The sequence below is a fragment of the Engystomops pustulosus genome, chromosome 6, assembly GCF_040894005.1.
Source record: "Engystomops pustulosus chromosome 6, aEngPut4.maternal, whole genome shotgun sequence".
Classification (NCBI taxonomy): domain Eukaryota; kingdom Metazoa; phylum Chordata; class Amphibia; order Anura; family Leptodactylidae; genus Engystomops; species Engystomops pustulosus.
In genome coordinates, this window is record NC_092416.1 from 161,685,345 (window position 1) to 161,700,916 (window position 15,572).

A 15,572-nucleotide genomic window follows, 5' to 3' on the forward strand; every position below is an offset into this window, starting at 1 on the left:
GTCCCCCGAATAATTCATCTTCACGAGAAAGAGGGGGCTCCTCGTCCTCCAGGTTCAATGTATCCCGCATAGCTTTCAGAAGATCATCCAGGTCATCATTTTGGAACAAGTAGCGGGAGCTTGTTGCCTGCTCATGATCCTGGTGATCCTGGTCTCCCGTCAGAGAACAGGAAGGAGAGTCTGAAATGCACCCCTCTTCTTCCTCTGAGGAGGACGCTGATACTATCCGAGCTTTCTTACGTGGGGGGGCTCCCTGCGTTGCCGCCGCCACCGAAGAACCCACTTTCTCGTCTATAAAGGACTTAAGCTCGTCCATAAAAGACGTCTTCTCCTCCCGCATAAATTCTTCAATGCAGGCTTTGCAGATCGGCTTCTTATAGCCTTCTAGTAGGGTACGGAAGCACATACTGCATTTTTTAACCGGAATCCTGCTTTTTTCAGGTTTTTCTCTACTTTTATCAGACTTCCCTGATTTCTCTTCCTTGCCTTTCCCCTTAGAAACTTGCTCCTAGGGAAGGAAGGCAAGGGGATAATGACTTGGAGATCACAGCAAAAAACAATTGTATATGTTGCCATACAGCACCACTCACGTGCACCGGGGGGTGGAGTAGGCCCAAGTCTGCCTCATCAGCCATTATGATGTCTGGGACGGCCAGCCAAGCAAAACGAAACATAGACCTCAGACCAACTGACTACCCGCTTTTGAGGATTTAAATACCTTCATGGGGAGCCCATCCCCCTGCCGGTGGCCTCCTCCGCGTTCTGCGCGTGGCGCCGCGGTCACTTCCGGTCGCGACCGGAAGTCGTCATCGGCCAGAAGGAATTCTGGGAAACGTAGTTCCCTGCGTCCGCGCGAGAGTCTGGCGGACCAGCCCGCCGGAGAGGACGCCAGCCGGACGAAGTTTCCTGTCCAGGGAGAGCCCGCAGCCGCCGGGCTAACCGAGGACTGTCCGGAGGGGAACTTGGACCGCAGTCGGCGTAACCCCAGGTAAGGAGATCCTTCTTCCGTTTTTTTTTTTTTTTTTTAAAACGTCCCCCCCCCCTCTAGGAGGAGAGAGACCCTCTCTTGACCTGATCCCTGTAGGGACAGGAAGACACTGGCGGGAGGATGAGGGGGGGAGCCTTTTAACCTCTCTGCTTCCTGTCCCTACAGAGGTCAAGGGTCATCCTCCTAGTGGGCCGTCATGGGGGACGTTATGGAAAAACCTCACTTTTAATCAGCTTGCGCTCAGAAGTGGAAGATTTTTGCTTGTACAGTACTTTTACAGCAGCCTCATGGCCATAGGCAGCGATAGCCTGTAGCTGACGTCTCATGGTCTATGGAGGGTTTTCTAGGTCTGCTCTGTGATGATAGGAGGTGGTGTAGATACTCTGTCACATCTACTAACAGTAATGATGTCGTGATTGCGCTTTCTATAGGGGCGTTCTCTTCTGTTGTAATGATATAGGTCAGGTAAAGGATGTGACCGATACCTACAGAATTAGCACATTTCTATCTATTATTCAGTCTGAATTGCAGGATTTAGCACTTTTATAGAAAATCTAGATTGTGACGGGGAGGGGGGGGGGGGGGTTGTGTATATATATTATTTAAAAATGCTCTAAAAATTCCACTCCTCCAACCCCCCGAAAAATAGGCAATTTTCTGGTAACACCACAACTTTAGGAAACTTACAGGTAAAGACTCCGTTTGCCAGACTGTTTTGCAGTTTCCACTGTGACCCATTTCGGCTTGTTCAGAATATGCCATGTCCATGTTATACACATTAGATTCTCCAGAGCTTCTGTGTAAACTGGAAGGAGCTTGAATAATAAAAGGAAATTTTTTTAAAAAATGTATCTTTAGCATAAGATTAGATGCAATTATGGGATCCAAAAGCCCAATTCAGAAAAGCATCCCTCTCATTCGCTTTACTCTCACCCCATTACTCTACATATACATGTATTATATAGGGGTTCATAAAGGGGTATGCTTACATTTTTCACTCTTCTTCACGAAACTGTTTGCGTTTTGCGTTCCATTCTGTTCATCCGTTCCATTCTCCTCCACAAGGAGGTTCTATACGAAGATAGAGGGATTATATAGACCACAAGAAAAGGAGAAGCAGAAAGAATTGCGGATATTTCCAAGTGATGAGAAGTAGCTCGGGAATCCCTCCTGTTGGGACCACAATTTGTATACCTTATATGTGTTTCCTATACACTACAGGCAGTCCTCGGGTTACGTACAAGATAGGGTCCGGAGGTTTGTTTTTTGTATGCAAGTTGAAACTGTATAGTTTATAATTGAAGTACTAGACAATTTTTTTTTGTCCCAGTGACAATTGGAGTTTCAATATTTTTTGCTGTAATGGGGCCAAGGATTATCAATAAAGCTTCATTACAGACACCTTGCAGTCTGGGACTATAGTAAAGCATCCAGAGAGCTTCACCAAAGGTCACAGTGGGCAGAGGGGTCGGTCTGCAACTAGGAGTCGTCTATAAGTTGGGTGTCCTTCAGTAGGGGACCGCCTGTAGTTTCATTCAAATTCCATAGAGTGAGGGAGACTGCTGTGTACAGTGGTAGTCATAGGGCACCCCATCTCCTGGTATCACATCTAACATGTACCCAGTGGATAGGTGAAATGTTGTGATGCCAGGATGACCCTTTAAGACAATGTTCAAAGCCCATGATAACTTGGATCGGCCACCAATTTCTGATGATGTAACTACACTAGAACAAAGTTGCATTGGCATTAAGAATGTGCTATGCCTTAACTTTTTGTGGGAGACATTATGAGGGCCCATCATATGTGACTCAAACTATTGGTAGCTCAATAAGTTTATAATGAGACAACCCTTTCAAAAAGTTAAATTACGCTGCCAAAAAGGATTTTAGGTGGTTGGCCAATACTCTGACAATTCTTATCAGGTCTCACCTTTCTATGGTAAAGCTGAAATACTGACTATAATTGCTTGCTCTTTACTAAAGATTTGGGGGTAAGACTGCAGGGGTTGCAGATACTCACCGCTCTGCTAGCTCTGTTGAACACCTCCCTGACATCCCGTGCTGGTTTGGAGCGTTTCTTCAGGGACTGGCTATAGCTGTTGAGACGTCGCTGCACCGCCGCGGTCTGTGTCCTTGTGAGGGTTGATAGGATTAGGACATTGTCTTCTGTAGGATTCTGGTCATCAATAAGAGGGGAGAGGCCGGTGTCCTGCAGCCAGTCAGCTTCTGCTTCCCCATCTAAAAAGAGGTGGGAAAAATAGTGGACTTTAATGATCAGTTTTTTTATTCCAATTGTCAAATGCTATGAACGATTTCAACACCAAACTTGACATCTTTATTAAAATGAGGTTCTCCAAGACTGGCTATACTTCAATACTAGTCAGATTCTGATAAAAACTTCCCAATTTCTTTTTTTTTTTACTTGATTGTGGGGTACCCCTTACTGTTTAATAAAGGTATCCTTAGATTGGGATGCCAAAAGCGTAAAAAAATTGGGTACTATTGCACCAATAGGCTTGGTGATCTATTCCTTTAAGGTGTGTTCTCACCCCTCTCCTGTTGCTTACCTCATGACGTCCACCCCTCCTGCAAGATGTAGGGGTTTATATTGCTTATCACTCAAATTTTATCTCCCTCACACACAAGCTTTCCCGCCCTATGTTATTGAGATGGTATGTTTTTTTTGTAATGTTTTGCCTTTGTATTTTATAGTTAATTTCAAGTCACAGCAGGTGGAATGGTGGAAGATTTGAGATAGTGGTTGCTCGGTTGGCCGACTTGCCAGCTGCGAGTCCAGCTGGACATATAGGATTGGAATTCTATTCCAAGTGCCTGAATTTTGGATATATATGGGTTATGCAAACTACTTTTCTACCCAGCAAGAAGTGTTTGTTATATATAAGGCAAGGACCTTAGTGAATCCCGGCAGAACCCAAATCCTCGTCGGAGAACGCGCCGCTGGATTGCGACTGGACCGGGTAAGTAAATGAGCACCACTGTTGCAGAGACAGACCCCTTCTGGTGGGGCGGTGTACTGCACGTTCAGACAGGTTTAGGTTAATTTAGGACTTTTATGTGAAGGACGTGTAATTCTTCACACTTAGCACATATTTTCTGCATTCTTTCTGTGGAAGAATGTGTGAGTCACGCAGCAATGTGTATATGGGCCTGCTGACCTGAAGGTATAAAGACGCAGATAAGGAGATCAACACGAGATTTAAAGGCTCTTGTTAAGAAAAACAACAACAGGGTTAGGCAGCGGCTCATTCCTGCTGCTGATAAAGTAGCCTGCTGATAGTGAGAATGAGCAATAGCTTATTGAAGGCATACACACCTCCTACCAACCTAATCAACCTAATCACACAATCCCAATCACCAATGGTGGATTAAGTGTCCCATGGGACACACGACTACGGCCCCCCAGAGTCCAAAACAACATGTACCCGGATGTTAGGAATTAAAGGGGTATTCTCATCTGGGCATTTAAGTTTAATTTAATTCATTTGCCATATGTAAACATTTCTTCAATTGTAAAAAAAAAAAAAAAAAAAAAAAAATGCTCCCCTGTGAAGATAATTTCTGTAGCCATGTTGTCCCTTAAAAACGAGATAGCTTCCTTGGATACGACCACCTCACATTTTGGCAGCAGTGGCCAGACATGCGCTATTGAGTCCTGCCTGACCACACGGCTTCAGCAATCATTACCATTCCTTGTGCAATCCCTCCAGCAGAGGTGGCCGTATCCAAGGACACATTCTTGTTTCTAAGGGACCATATGATGAGAAACTTTTTTTTTTTTATTGGCATCTAATTAAAGAAATGTTTATATATGGCAGATTAATGAATCTGAGAGTTTTAATCTTTAAACTTAAAAGTATATGCAACACCCTCGCCGATGCAATGGCGAGGTAGTGCTTGCGAATACGTCCCACCTGTAGGTAACATCACATTACACTACATGGTCCTTATAGGATCAAGGGGAAATTGCAGTGGTTAATCCTGCCTGGCAAGGCAGAGGTTAAGTATTTTGTATAATGCAAGATGCTATTGACCAATGTCTGTGTTACATCCTGTGCTCTGTAGCTGAGATGTGATTGGAGGAGCAGCCACCACCTGACCAAAGGGAGGTAATAAAACCTCTGGCCCAGGAATGTTCTGGGTCTTTCCAGAGTTCTTTCAGCAAGGATTCTAGTTGAGAGAGATCTTGTAGACTTAGTGAGTGAGTGTGTGCGTATCTCAGTCTGGCCCATACCAGAGCAGGAAGAGCCTAGCCCCTGCCTCTGAAGAGTGGAGCTATTAGACTAGAGTAGTGTAGTGAGGAAAGGGGTATCATCTTACCTTTGAAGGTGATACCTGAAGCTCTACAGGACAAGCTGAAGCTTCCTATAAGGACACAGCTGCCACCCAGCCTGCCCTCTACCATCCAGGCTGGTGAACTATCTCCTGAGGCTCCCTCCAACTCACATCTCGGCACTCCATCTACCTGTTAAAGGCACGTTTTCTGCAGTTCCTGCCGGTTGCAATAAACTGTAAGTTGTTTGCTTCAACTTCTGCCTCCGTCTGGTTCCTGCTAATACGGCTGCCTCCATCACCGGCACCCTGTCCACCACACAGAGGCTCACACTCGGGACATTAAGGGGTTGCCCCAGGGAGATCCGCTATAGCAGCCTCTCCCTCATCATTTCTTGCCAACACCACCCTGCTGGAGACCTGCCAGGCTGTAGGACAGCCCTCCGGTTCCCCCGTACCATGCACCGTGACAATAGCGTGCTTAGGCCGCAACCGCCAGCCACTCCGGTACAGCGGGCCCCGGCTGACTCCAGGCCTCACCGCAAAGGGCTAGGCCCCGGTGGGGGATGTTGCATATATGTGCTGCATATACTGTGCTGTGCTGATCACTGAACGCTGGCAGCAAGGTTTCTGCTGCCTGCGCACTTTCTGTGACCCAGGCGGCGCCTCCGCCGTTGTTGCTTAAGCCACGGCATTTGGGTCAGAGACAACACCAGCATCCTCCGGCGCTCTAGAATAGAAGAGCGGGTGCAAGAAGGTGCTGGGAGCACATGTAGGGGAGTATAATTTTTTTTATTACTGGGGGCATGTGCTGGGATTACCTATATATTTGGGGATCATATGCTGGCCTTGGCTACCTATATACTTGGGGTCATGTGGTGTCCAGGGCCATCTATAAACTTGTATGCCGACCCCCTTTCTCAAGCCGGGTGGAGACTGTACATGTGCACCTGGACGCCACCCCTGCCTCTAACCTTGGGGGCACCGCCACGGCCCCCCCAATGTCAAATCAGAGCTATGTGCATCTTTTAGATGCACATTGTGATGATCACTAGATGCAGGCAGCAATGTTACTGCTGCCTACACCCTTTCCTCAACCTAGGCGACACCAATGACATTGTTGCTTAAACCACTGCGTCTGGGTCACAGAGATAACACCTGTATCTCCCGGCGCCTAGAATTGAAGAGCAGGTGCAAGGAGGAGCCAGCTGCAGGGGGCACATGTAAGAGTATTAATCTTTAAATTTTTTCGGCTGTGCTGCATATATATACTTTGGGGGGGGGGGGGGCAAATGCTGGGACCACCAATTTACTGGGGACACATATGCTGGCCTTGACTACCTATATGTAGTGGGAGAACATATGCTGGCCTGTGCTACCTATATAGCGGAGGTCATGTGGTGTCCTGGGCTACATATATACTGAGGGTTATGTGGTGGCTACAAATCAACTGGATGATACCATTCCCCATCTTAAAGGAGCACGTCCCAACATAGTTCTGAGGCCACCTTCTCCCGATTCAAAACGCACTGCAAATGTATTGTGTGAACATGGCACGAAATGTTAGTTCTGGTTAGACCAGTGGTTCTCAACCTGTGGGTCGGGACCCCAGCGGGGGTCGAACGACCAAAACCGGGGCTCGCCTAAAGCCATCGGAGCCGAAATTTTACTGTGTTTTTACGGCTAGTTGCATGGTTTGGGGTCACCACAGCATGAGGAACTGTATTGCGGGGTCACAGCATTAGAAAGGTTGAGAACCACTGGGTTAGACAGCGGTGGGCATACCTCCCAACATTTGTGAAAGAGGGACAAAATGGCGGCACGCGTAGCTTGTGTCTGGGGAAGCCCTGGAGACCATATATGGACAGATGCTGATCTGAGCTGATGACGTGGTCCCTGCTCTCCGCTAAGCCGACACTTCTCTGAAAAGGATTCCCTCCCGATGTCTGTAGAAGCCATTCTGTACTGTGAGTTCAGACTTTCAAAGTATTTACTATGCGGACACAGCGCCGGGACACAGCGGGACCTGGGGGGAGAATCCATGACAATCTCAGCTGCCTGTGACGCGGGGCAGAGGTAAGAAAAACTGGACTTTCCCGGCAAAATCGGGACGGTTGGGAGCTATGGTGGTGGGCTGAACTACCAACATTAAATTATTAGTTTCTTAGTAGAAGACAAAAGTTATGATGGCTAAGAATTGTTTGTTTAAGTTTGGTGTAAAGTTAGTGAACACTTAAAGTCCCTCACCTTCTGGTGTGCTGGGCTCAGATGAACTGCTCTCCTCCCCATCAGAGCTTTGCATCTGCTTGATATTTTCCACCTCTAGCCAAAAGTCATTCATTGATAGAGGGTCTGAGTTCTTCCGACAGGAGCTGGTTTGGGGCTGGTTCATGTTGTACTGGCAAGTCTGCAGGCTGTGGGAGACAAGGAAAGAAGCGTGAACAATAAAGACAGAATGATGAGATGACAAGTGTACATAAGGTGAATGAATTTCCCTAATATATACTCAGCTTTACATAAAAAGTTTGGGTTTTGTCTGACTATCAGGCCCAAAACCCCCAGTCAGACTACATGTGGCCATTTCGGCCTCCTAGAAAGAGCCTCTCTTTCAAATATAGACCCTTTCTAACCCAAATCTACTTGTAAAATGTCCTCCCTTCTGGACAACTCTGCTATAAAAAGATCAAGGGTGGATGCACACATCGATAAGGGGCCATAATATTATGTAATTTACCATTATACACCTGTCCATGCTAGGACCCGTATATACAAGAAAACCATCACATGGTCCTGGCAGGGCGATTGTTCATAGAGAGATAGCGATCACATGACCCTCCATCTGCGGCCATTTTATGGACAGGAATGTCTGGGGCTGATATGGTAAAAGACAGGAGGCTTCACTTTATTAATATTTCTGCTCTGCTTTTTTGATATGGATGGGTTCACTAGTAAAATTGCTTGATGAAGGTGGTGCACCCCAAAATGTCGCTACTGTTTCAATAAACTTCATCCTTTGGATTTTTGGAGTGCTGGCTACACTTTTTTCAACTTTTTTTTTTTTTTTTTTTTTGTATTAAATGCTTTATTTATTACATAAATTTCAGAATTACAATATCTTCATTATAGTATTCAACAGATATATCATTCACAAATACTGGTTCAAATGCATATACATAAAGGTCGTGTCAGATATATCATCAGGATTTTCATCCAACCCTCCCACCCCTTGCTGGATTGATCGGGAAGTGGAGAAAGAGGGAAAAAAAAAAAAAAAAAAAAAAAGGGCCTTAAGGATTCCATTGGCACCACGCCTCATTAAATTTTCTGCCCCCTCTATATCGTTATATGAGGGTAATATCCCACACTTTTTTCAACTTTAATACTTTTGAATGGATATATGCATCCATCCATTATTTTAATGGTTAAAAGGACATCTACCACTAGGATGAACGATTGTAAACCAAGCACATGTACATACTGGTGTGTGCCCCCTATGGCAGGATCTGCTCTTTAAGCTTCTTACGCCCTGGTTTTTAAAATAAAAAGGCATTTAAAAATTATGCAAACGAGCCTGAGGGGCTCTGTGGTCCATAGGATGGCAAATCAGATAGGAGGCAAATCAGATTAGTTTGTGTGTACGGTATATACTCTTTGAAATCCTTCTTTAGTTGTCCTTGATCTCGCATCAATAGGTTTTTGTTATAATTTCTGCCAAACGGCTCCACTTTTGTCTTTAGGCAGTGTCTGGTATTGTGGCTCAGCTCTAATCACAACACTAACACCTGCAGCACATGCTTTTATTTAGTCATTATAACAACTCAATTTAACAGAATATTCGGTTTTGCTTTTAGGTCCAGTTCACATCAGCACCATTGGTTTTATTATTCTCTTCTGTATACTAAAGGTGAAAAGATAGAGATAGGCTGCTTTCACATGATCGTTGGAGGGACCAATATCAGTCCCCGTGGACCCCTATGAAGCCCAGTGGCGGTAAGGTTACAACACGTGCGTCGCTATATCGTACTGTCCACGGGAAAGAGATAGAGCATGCTTTATCTTTTCCCGCACATACAGCTGGGCAACATGCTTCGCTACGGAGTGGAGCATCTGAAGGAGGCTTACAGTTACCAACTAGGGGTCCCAGACGCATGCTCAACCTGACGCTCCATGAATCTGACCACCCATAAATTCCAACCTATCAAGAAGCCGACCCACACACACCAATCAAACTTGAGACAATCCAAGAAGAGCTTTTTATTTTGAACTACCACTCCTATGCGCCAACCTATGTTTCTCGGAGCTGAAAGCTTACAGATAAACCATGTGTAGTCTGACCCGGTATTCATACTCTAAGTCTTAAGATTTCCTACTACATGTGGCTTTACAAGTGGTAGGGGATAGGAAATATGATAAACACTTCTTCCTATAGCCTAGGAACTAAAGTTCAGGTGCTCCTAGCACAGGAATGCCTCATTGAGGGGTAGGGTCAAGCTTACAAATCATCACTTTTCCACAGGATAGGGGATAACTGTATGAAAGATGTAGGTCCTGCAGGCTTATTACTCATTTATTCATCTACATGAAACTGCCATGTAATCCAGTAGCAGAACTAGAAGCTAAAGGTCTGTTCCAGGCCCCTGACTATAATGTATGGTTTATAGTACTAGTCTTCTCCTATGGGAAAGTGTCACCATAAGGCCCCCCCTAAACCTCTTGGGCCCTGGTGCAAACGCAACCTCTGCACCCCCTCAAGTTACGCCCCTGACGTAATCCCAAGTAATGTAATTGGCTCTATTCACTAGTACGGGTTCTATTAGTTGACCTCCTCTGATCAGTTGTCACTTATTCTTTGGATAAACTTGGCCCTTTTTCATCCGAGTAGAATACCACATGTGCAGGTGGAGCCAGTAAGGAGCACTTTCTAGTTCCTCACCACCTCAAAACACTTCCCACACAAACAAATAAGGAAGCCCACACTTCCTCAACATTTCATAGAAGGAAATTCCATAACGCCACCAGGGATTCCCCTTCCACAAGTCTTGCCAAAGGGCAACTTCCTGCAAACCAAAAAGAGTCATATCTACAGCAGATACTCAATTCTACACAACCGTGACATTTGTATTACATGTATTACTCTGTATCTCACAGGAGACAATGTACTGTATATATCTCCAATACACAATCTAACAATGGGAGGGCTTGTAATTGATGTAATGTGTGTCAAGATCCTCCAAGTTCTCAACCAACATCCAGAAAGTCTGATCATCTGAAATGTCTCTTTCTCCGAAGGTCCATTTGCACATCCTTGCCAATTCTTAGGGTTAAACCAATAATCCACAATTTTAGCCATATATCAAGTAACTTACTATATAAGCAAATACATTGGAGTCCAAGTTTCAGAGTCCGTACTTCCTAATGAGATATGGACACCACTTTATTGATTACCCTTTATACATTACGGCTGTGAACGGCAACAAACACCCATGCACAACCAAAAAACATTGTGGGATAGGCCTCATTTTGTCATTAAAAGAACACCCACCAAAAAGTATGCCGACTGCAATGGGGGGAGGGGGGGTGAAGAGGGTCTTGTGCAAGGGAATCAGGACAGAAGACAACTTTGTCTACCGGTACTCTCTGGAGGCCACAATTGTCAAACAGGTCTCTAATGTGCTAGGACGGTCCTGAATATAGCAAGAGAATCCTGACAAATTTGGTATTTTCGGTGGCAAAAAGAGTTTAAATTTGCCAACTCTGTACCAAAAAGTCCATTCCAGACCAATTTAGCCGAGGTCCCAGAGCAGGGATGTTTTTTTTAACAATAATAAGTTAGGGAGAATTATATTATTAGCCGTTCACTTACCAATGTCCACCATATAATGCTATAGGTCACGAGGCAGGTATGCTTGGGTAGAGGACCCCTTCCGATCAGGTCATCTTCTTGAGACCATTACAAAAATTTGCTTCCTACATAAAGCCCGATTCAAAGTTACAAGATTTGTAAGCACCAGGAAGAGCACAACTTGTGACAGCCACAATATGTCCCTTTGTCATGTCTTTTCCGGGATCACTCAGTGACTGGTTCTATATTAGTAATAATAAGAGCTTTCATTCAGTTTCAGGGACGGACAGCAGAGAGTTAAAGACATGTATGAATAACCGCTCTGTGTGCATCATGCGGAACTAGTCAGCATTGTACGGCGCTGCTCTGTTGTGTCACTGGCTTCACTGACCCAGTTCTCCATACAGCGCGTTACAGAAGGGTAAAAGCAAGAACATATGGTCCCATGAACATAGTATATTCACCACAATTCATCCCATAAACAAGGGATGGACATCTTATATGTGGAACCAATTCAACTGCTCCCAAAAAAACTTTTCATTAGCTGATGATATTTGAGAGACTAAAGTTCCCTTCTACATTACATTCTGCATGTGATACAGAGGCACCAATGATAACTGTACCCTAATAACAGGCAGTAGGGGGCACATCTCCTATTAAAATATATATATTTTGTAGCTCCAGACAAATTTTTTTTTGTCCTAGTCACATTTTTTGCTGTAGTAGTGTGACCAAGAATTATCATCAATAAGACTTCATTACAGACACATTACTGCTGAGCATTGCAGCTAGGGACAAAACTAAAGCTTCCAGAGGTCACCGTGAGCAGAGGGGTCCATCTATAACTAGGGGTCGTCTGTTAGTCCGGTGTTCTTAAGTAAGGGACCGCCTGTATATATAGTTAATTTCTATACACAATAGGCTCAATAGGACAAAGCTTTTTCCAAATGCCCTATTACAATATATGGATGGCATGATAGGTACCTGTTCAGCCAATGCAAACTGGCACAACAAAATCCGGTATAAATGCGCTAAACAGCAATAACATATGTCTTGCCCTTCTGTTCCCATGTCCTTACTGCATACTGTACAGTATGGTGCATCCAAATGACAGCTTACGTATTAAGCATACATATATGCCACTATACAAATACTTCTATAATATAATGCAGTATAGAAATATAGGAACCCCTGCAATAAGAATACTCTGGTTACCTGTTCATCAGTGGAAACAAGTGTCTGGAGAGAAGAATCTGGGGTCTCGGGATCCGGGTAATAGGAAAGAGCGAGGCATCTTGTGCCTGCCTGAGAGAGTCTACATTGGGAGAAGGCGACATCCTAGAATCCATTCACAAGGTTTGTAGGTTCTAGATGAAACAGCAGGCACAGAACACAACTTCCATTCCAAGAAGTAGAAAACATCATAACACAGCTGGAAAGATTCATCTCATCTTATTTCTCCAGCGTTATCTTGTGTAGGAGCTCCGAGGTAGGAAGAAGCCAAGAAAAGCTACAGTAGAAAGTATTTGAAAGCCACCTTCTCTCCTTGGCTTTTGCTCCGCAGTAGTGAACTTGCTATACTGGTTTAACAGCCTATCCATTTCGGGCAATGCTTTTGCTATGCCTACATGCCAGAGGGCGGGGGTGCTAAATCCACGTGGAAATGGCATAAACAGGGTGCGGTAGATTTTAGGGTAAAAGCAAGTCAGAAATTAAAAGCCACCTATAAGGGTAACCAAATATTTATGGTAGGTGCAAGTCAGCTCATTGGCAAAACCTTTACTTTGACTTATTTTTGATAGGATACTATAGGACTCTCACATATCAGCATAATGCCCATCACAAAAGATTCCAACCAAGTTCAGACCACCATAAGTTTTGATGGACCAAAGTTCACACAATAATGGTCACCAAATGTCCAGTAGAAGACCTTCTCATTTAGAACCAATTCACCAGTGGGTCATTTTAAATGTATTCTATGTAGATGTACGATGGCAAGTCATGGATTTCTTCTAGCAGAAAAAAAAAAATACACTAGAACAGAAATGCAGAACATCAACCTGAAGAGTTGTAAATAAATTAAAAGACAAATCAACCAACCATCATTTTGGATTCGCCCACTTTAGTAAATCTACAAATGAACACAAAAGACTCAGAGGAACACGTCTTCGAAAAAGGTTCTTAAAAAAAAAAAAAGCAACAATGTATAGGTCAAAAGCAAGTATACACCAACTGTCTCAGGGCATAGGAGTCCTGGGGTTAGACAGCATAGCAACATAAGCAGCAAAAACACGCTGCTAGGTAAACTATAAAAGGTCAACCATGAATACTTGACATGGTCCTAACAACCAAATAGAACTGGTTGATATAAATGGTTAATAATACTAATAGTAGAGAAAAAATAAGCACATCTAGAAATCCGCCTATGGGGTTGCTCAGTAGGGTGGATTCTCGGAAGATTGCATTTTGCTGATGAGCTCTACGTTAACAAAGTCGGGAGTTAATTACTGCCTCCACTCTCGTTACTGGCAACGCAACAGGGTGATCTTGCCCCTGACCTCAAGGTCAAAAAATAATATCAATCACTATAAATGGACATTTGTGACAAGTTTTACTAGGAAAAGACACGCTGTTGGTGTGGGTGGAAGATCTCCATACAAAAAGGTTAATATGGCAAACTGCTAAATCAATGGTTTATTGGGGTTGTTTGATCTACACCCCACAAGTCTGTTAATTAAAGCAATATGTCAAACCCAATGGAACCCAAAAAAGCCATCATTGACATAAAGATAGCAAAGAGATCACCATAGTAAACGTCTACAACTAGGACCCTTATTTAAAAGGCCTACTTCAGACTCGTAGAGCCCATCCATGAGTCAAGGCTTTAGCATACATCCAACGTCAACACTCCATGCAGCGTAGCAGTATTTTTATGCAAGGAGTGCCTGCTTCCCAGCAGCACTATAATCATAACAGTTCATCAATGCTGGTTTGTGGGGGGTAAAGGGACTCCGTGCATCATATTAGCGCTATGATGTGGAGTCTCGACCTTGCAGTGTTGTTGACCAGGATTAATGGAGCGACCTTATAGTGAGGGTCCCCATGTAAACTACAGATCCATGGTCCTTTCTTCTGTTAGGTGTGTCATCTATTTCTCAGCTATAGGTCCTCAAAAAGGGTCATTATGTCATCAGTTTTTGCAAAAAAAAAAAATTATTACTACTATTATAGTTCTAAAAAGCCTGGTAAATGTCACTAACTTGATCCAACCCCTTGAAGGGTCAAATGATTGTGTTAGACAACAAATTATCTGCAAATATAGACCACATATTTTCTAGGTTTCCATAGACTTCTATGAGAAGGTCTGAGACGCAAACATTAGGACCCTCCGAGTTTTGTGGGCATGTAGCCCTAGAAAGCGTTCAAATAGGGGGTCACATGATATATATTTGTAAAACTTCGAATATTGGATGTAGTCCAGAACACATAACACCCGATACTAAAAATGCACCTGTCATGCACAAGCAGCAATTATGTTAGATGACCTGGAAATTATCGGCATGTAGACGTCATAAATGAATTTCCAATGCTACAACTCTAACCCCAAGAATAGCCTGGCACCAAATATCTGGAAGATGCGTCACCAAGATGCCCAAATATTTGTGTGAGTTGTGCATGTCACAATCTCCTAGTATAAGTGTCCCCAATCAGTGGGTGTATCATCACGACCCATATAGCCCGTATACTACAGCCTGCAATAGACACACATACCTGTCCATGCCTATATATAGCCGTGCCCCAGGGCCAGGCCTACGATTAGCTGCCAGACAGAGCTAAGTATTTATAACATCCTTATGTAACCAGGGACTATACTGAAGGTGTAGAAGAGGTGCGGTTCCAAGGGAGACTAGGAAAAGGACTTTGACCCAAGTAGTTTACGAACATTTATGGGTTTTTCCCACAATTAAAAACACTAATCTCTATCCAGAGAATTCTGCTGGGTGGAAGTCGGACAACATGATGAAGGAGATGGAGGGGGTCCCTCGGTGTCCTGTGTGTATGAACTAGTATTACATACTATGACCAGAGCTCCAGACAGGTATACATCCATCACCATCTCAATAACATATTTCCAGGGGACATGAGGATCTGGTTTCCCTGTGGTCATTGCATTGGGGGATACCTATGGATAGCAGATAAATCTCTATAAACCAGTTGATAATACATTTTCGGACAGAGGCACTTTCATTTTGGTTCCTAAATTCATGTAGGTCCTGAGAAAACAAAAAAAACCACTTGTTTAATCATTGGGTGGGACTTGATGGGTCTGCATCATTTTCCAACCATATATTCTATTAGTTTGCGTGGGGTGCAAGGATCTGCCTGTGCATTGGGTACATGAGCCGTATGGATACTTTTACATGCAAACATCAGAAGCTTTTTCCATCATAT

General features: G+C 44.0%; 1 protein-coding gene across 2 annotated transcripts in view; it reads right to left on the bottom strand.

Annotated features, from left to right (window-relative positions):
• The window catches only part of ARHGAP40 (Rho GTPase activating protein 40), a 42,142-nt gene that overhangs the window by 16,476 nt on the left and 10,094 nt on the right, over positions 1–15,572 (bottom strand). Inside the window, exons 1-5 of one of the 2 annotated variants that reach the window (XM_072112153.1) lie at positions 12,336–12,702; positions 7,526–7,692; positions 3,009–3,226; positions 1,978–2,059; positions 1,676–1,803 (exon numbers count right to left, since the gene is read on the bottom strand). In XM_072112153.1, the coding sequence (XP_071968254.1) occupies positions 1,676–1,803; positions 1,978–2,059; positions 3,009–3,226; positions 7,526–7,692; positions 12,336–12,469 (729 nt within the window). In that variant the 5' untranslated portion in view covers positions 12,470–12,702. Of the gene's footprint in view, positions 1–1,675; positions 1,804–1,977; positions 2,060–3,008; positions 3,227–7,525; positions 7,693–12,335; positions 12,703–15,572 lie in introns of those variants that run through there. The other variant, XM_072112152.1, reaches the window with a different exon arrangement.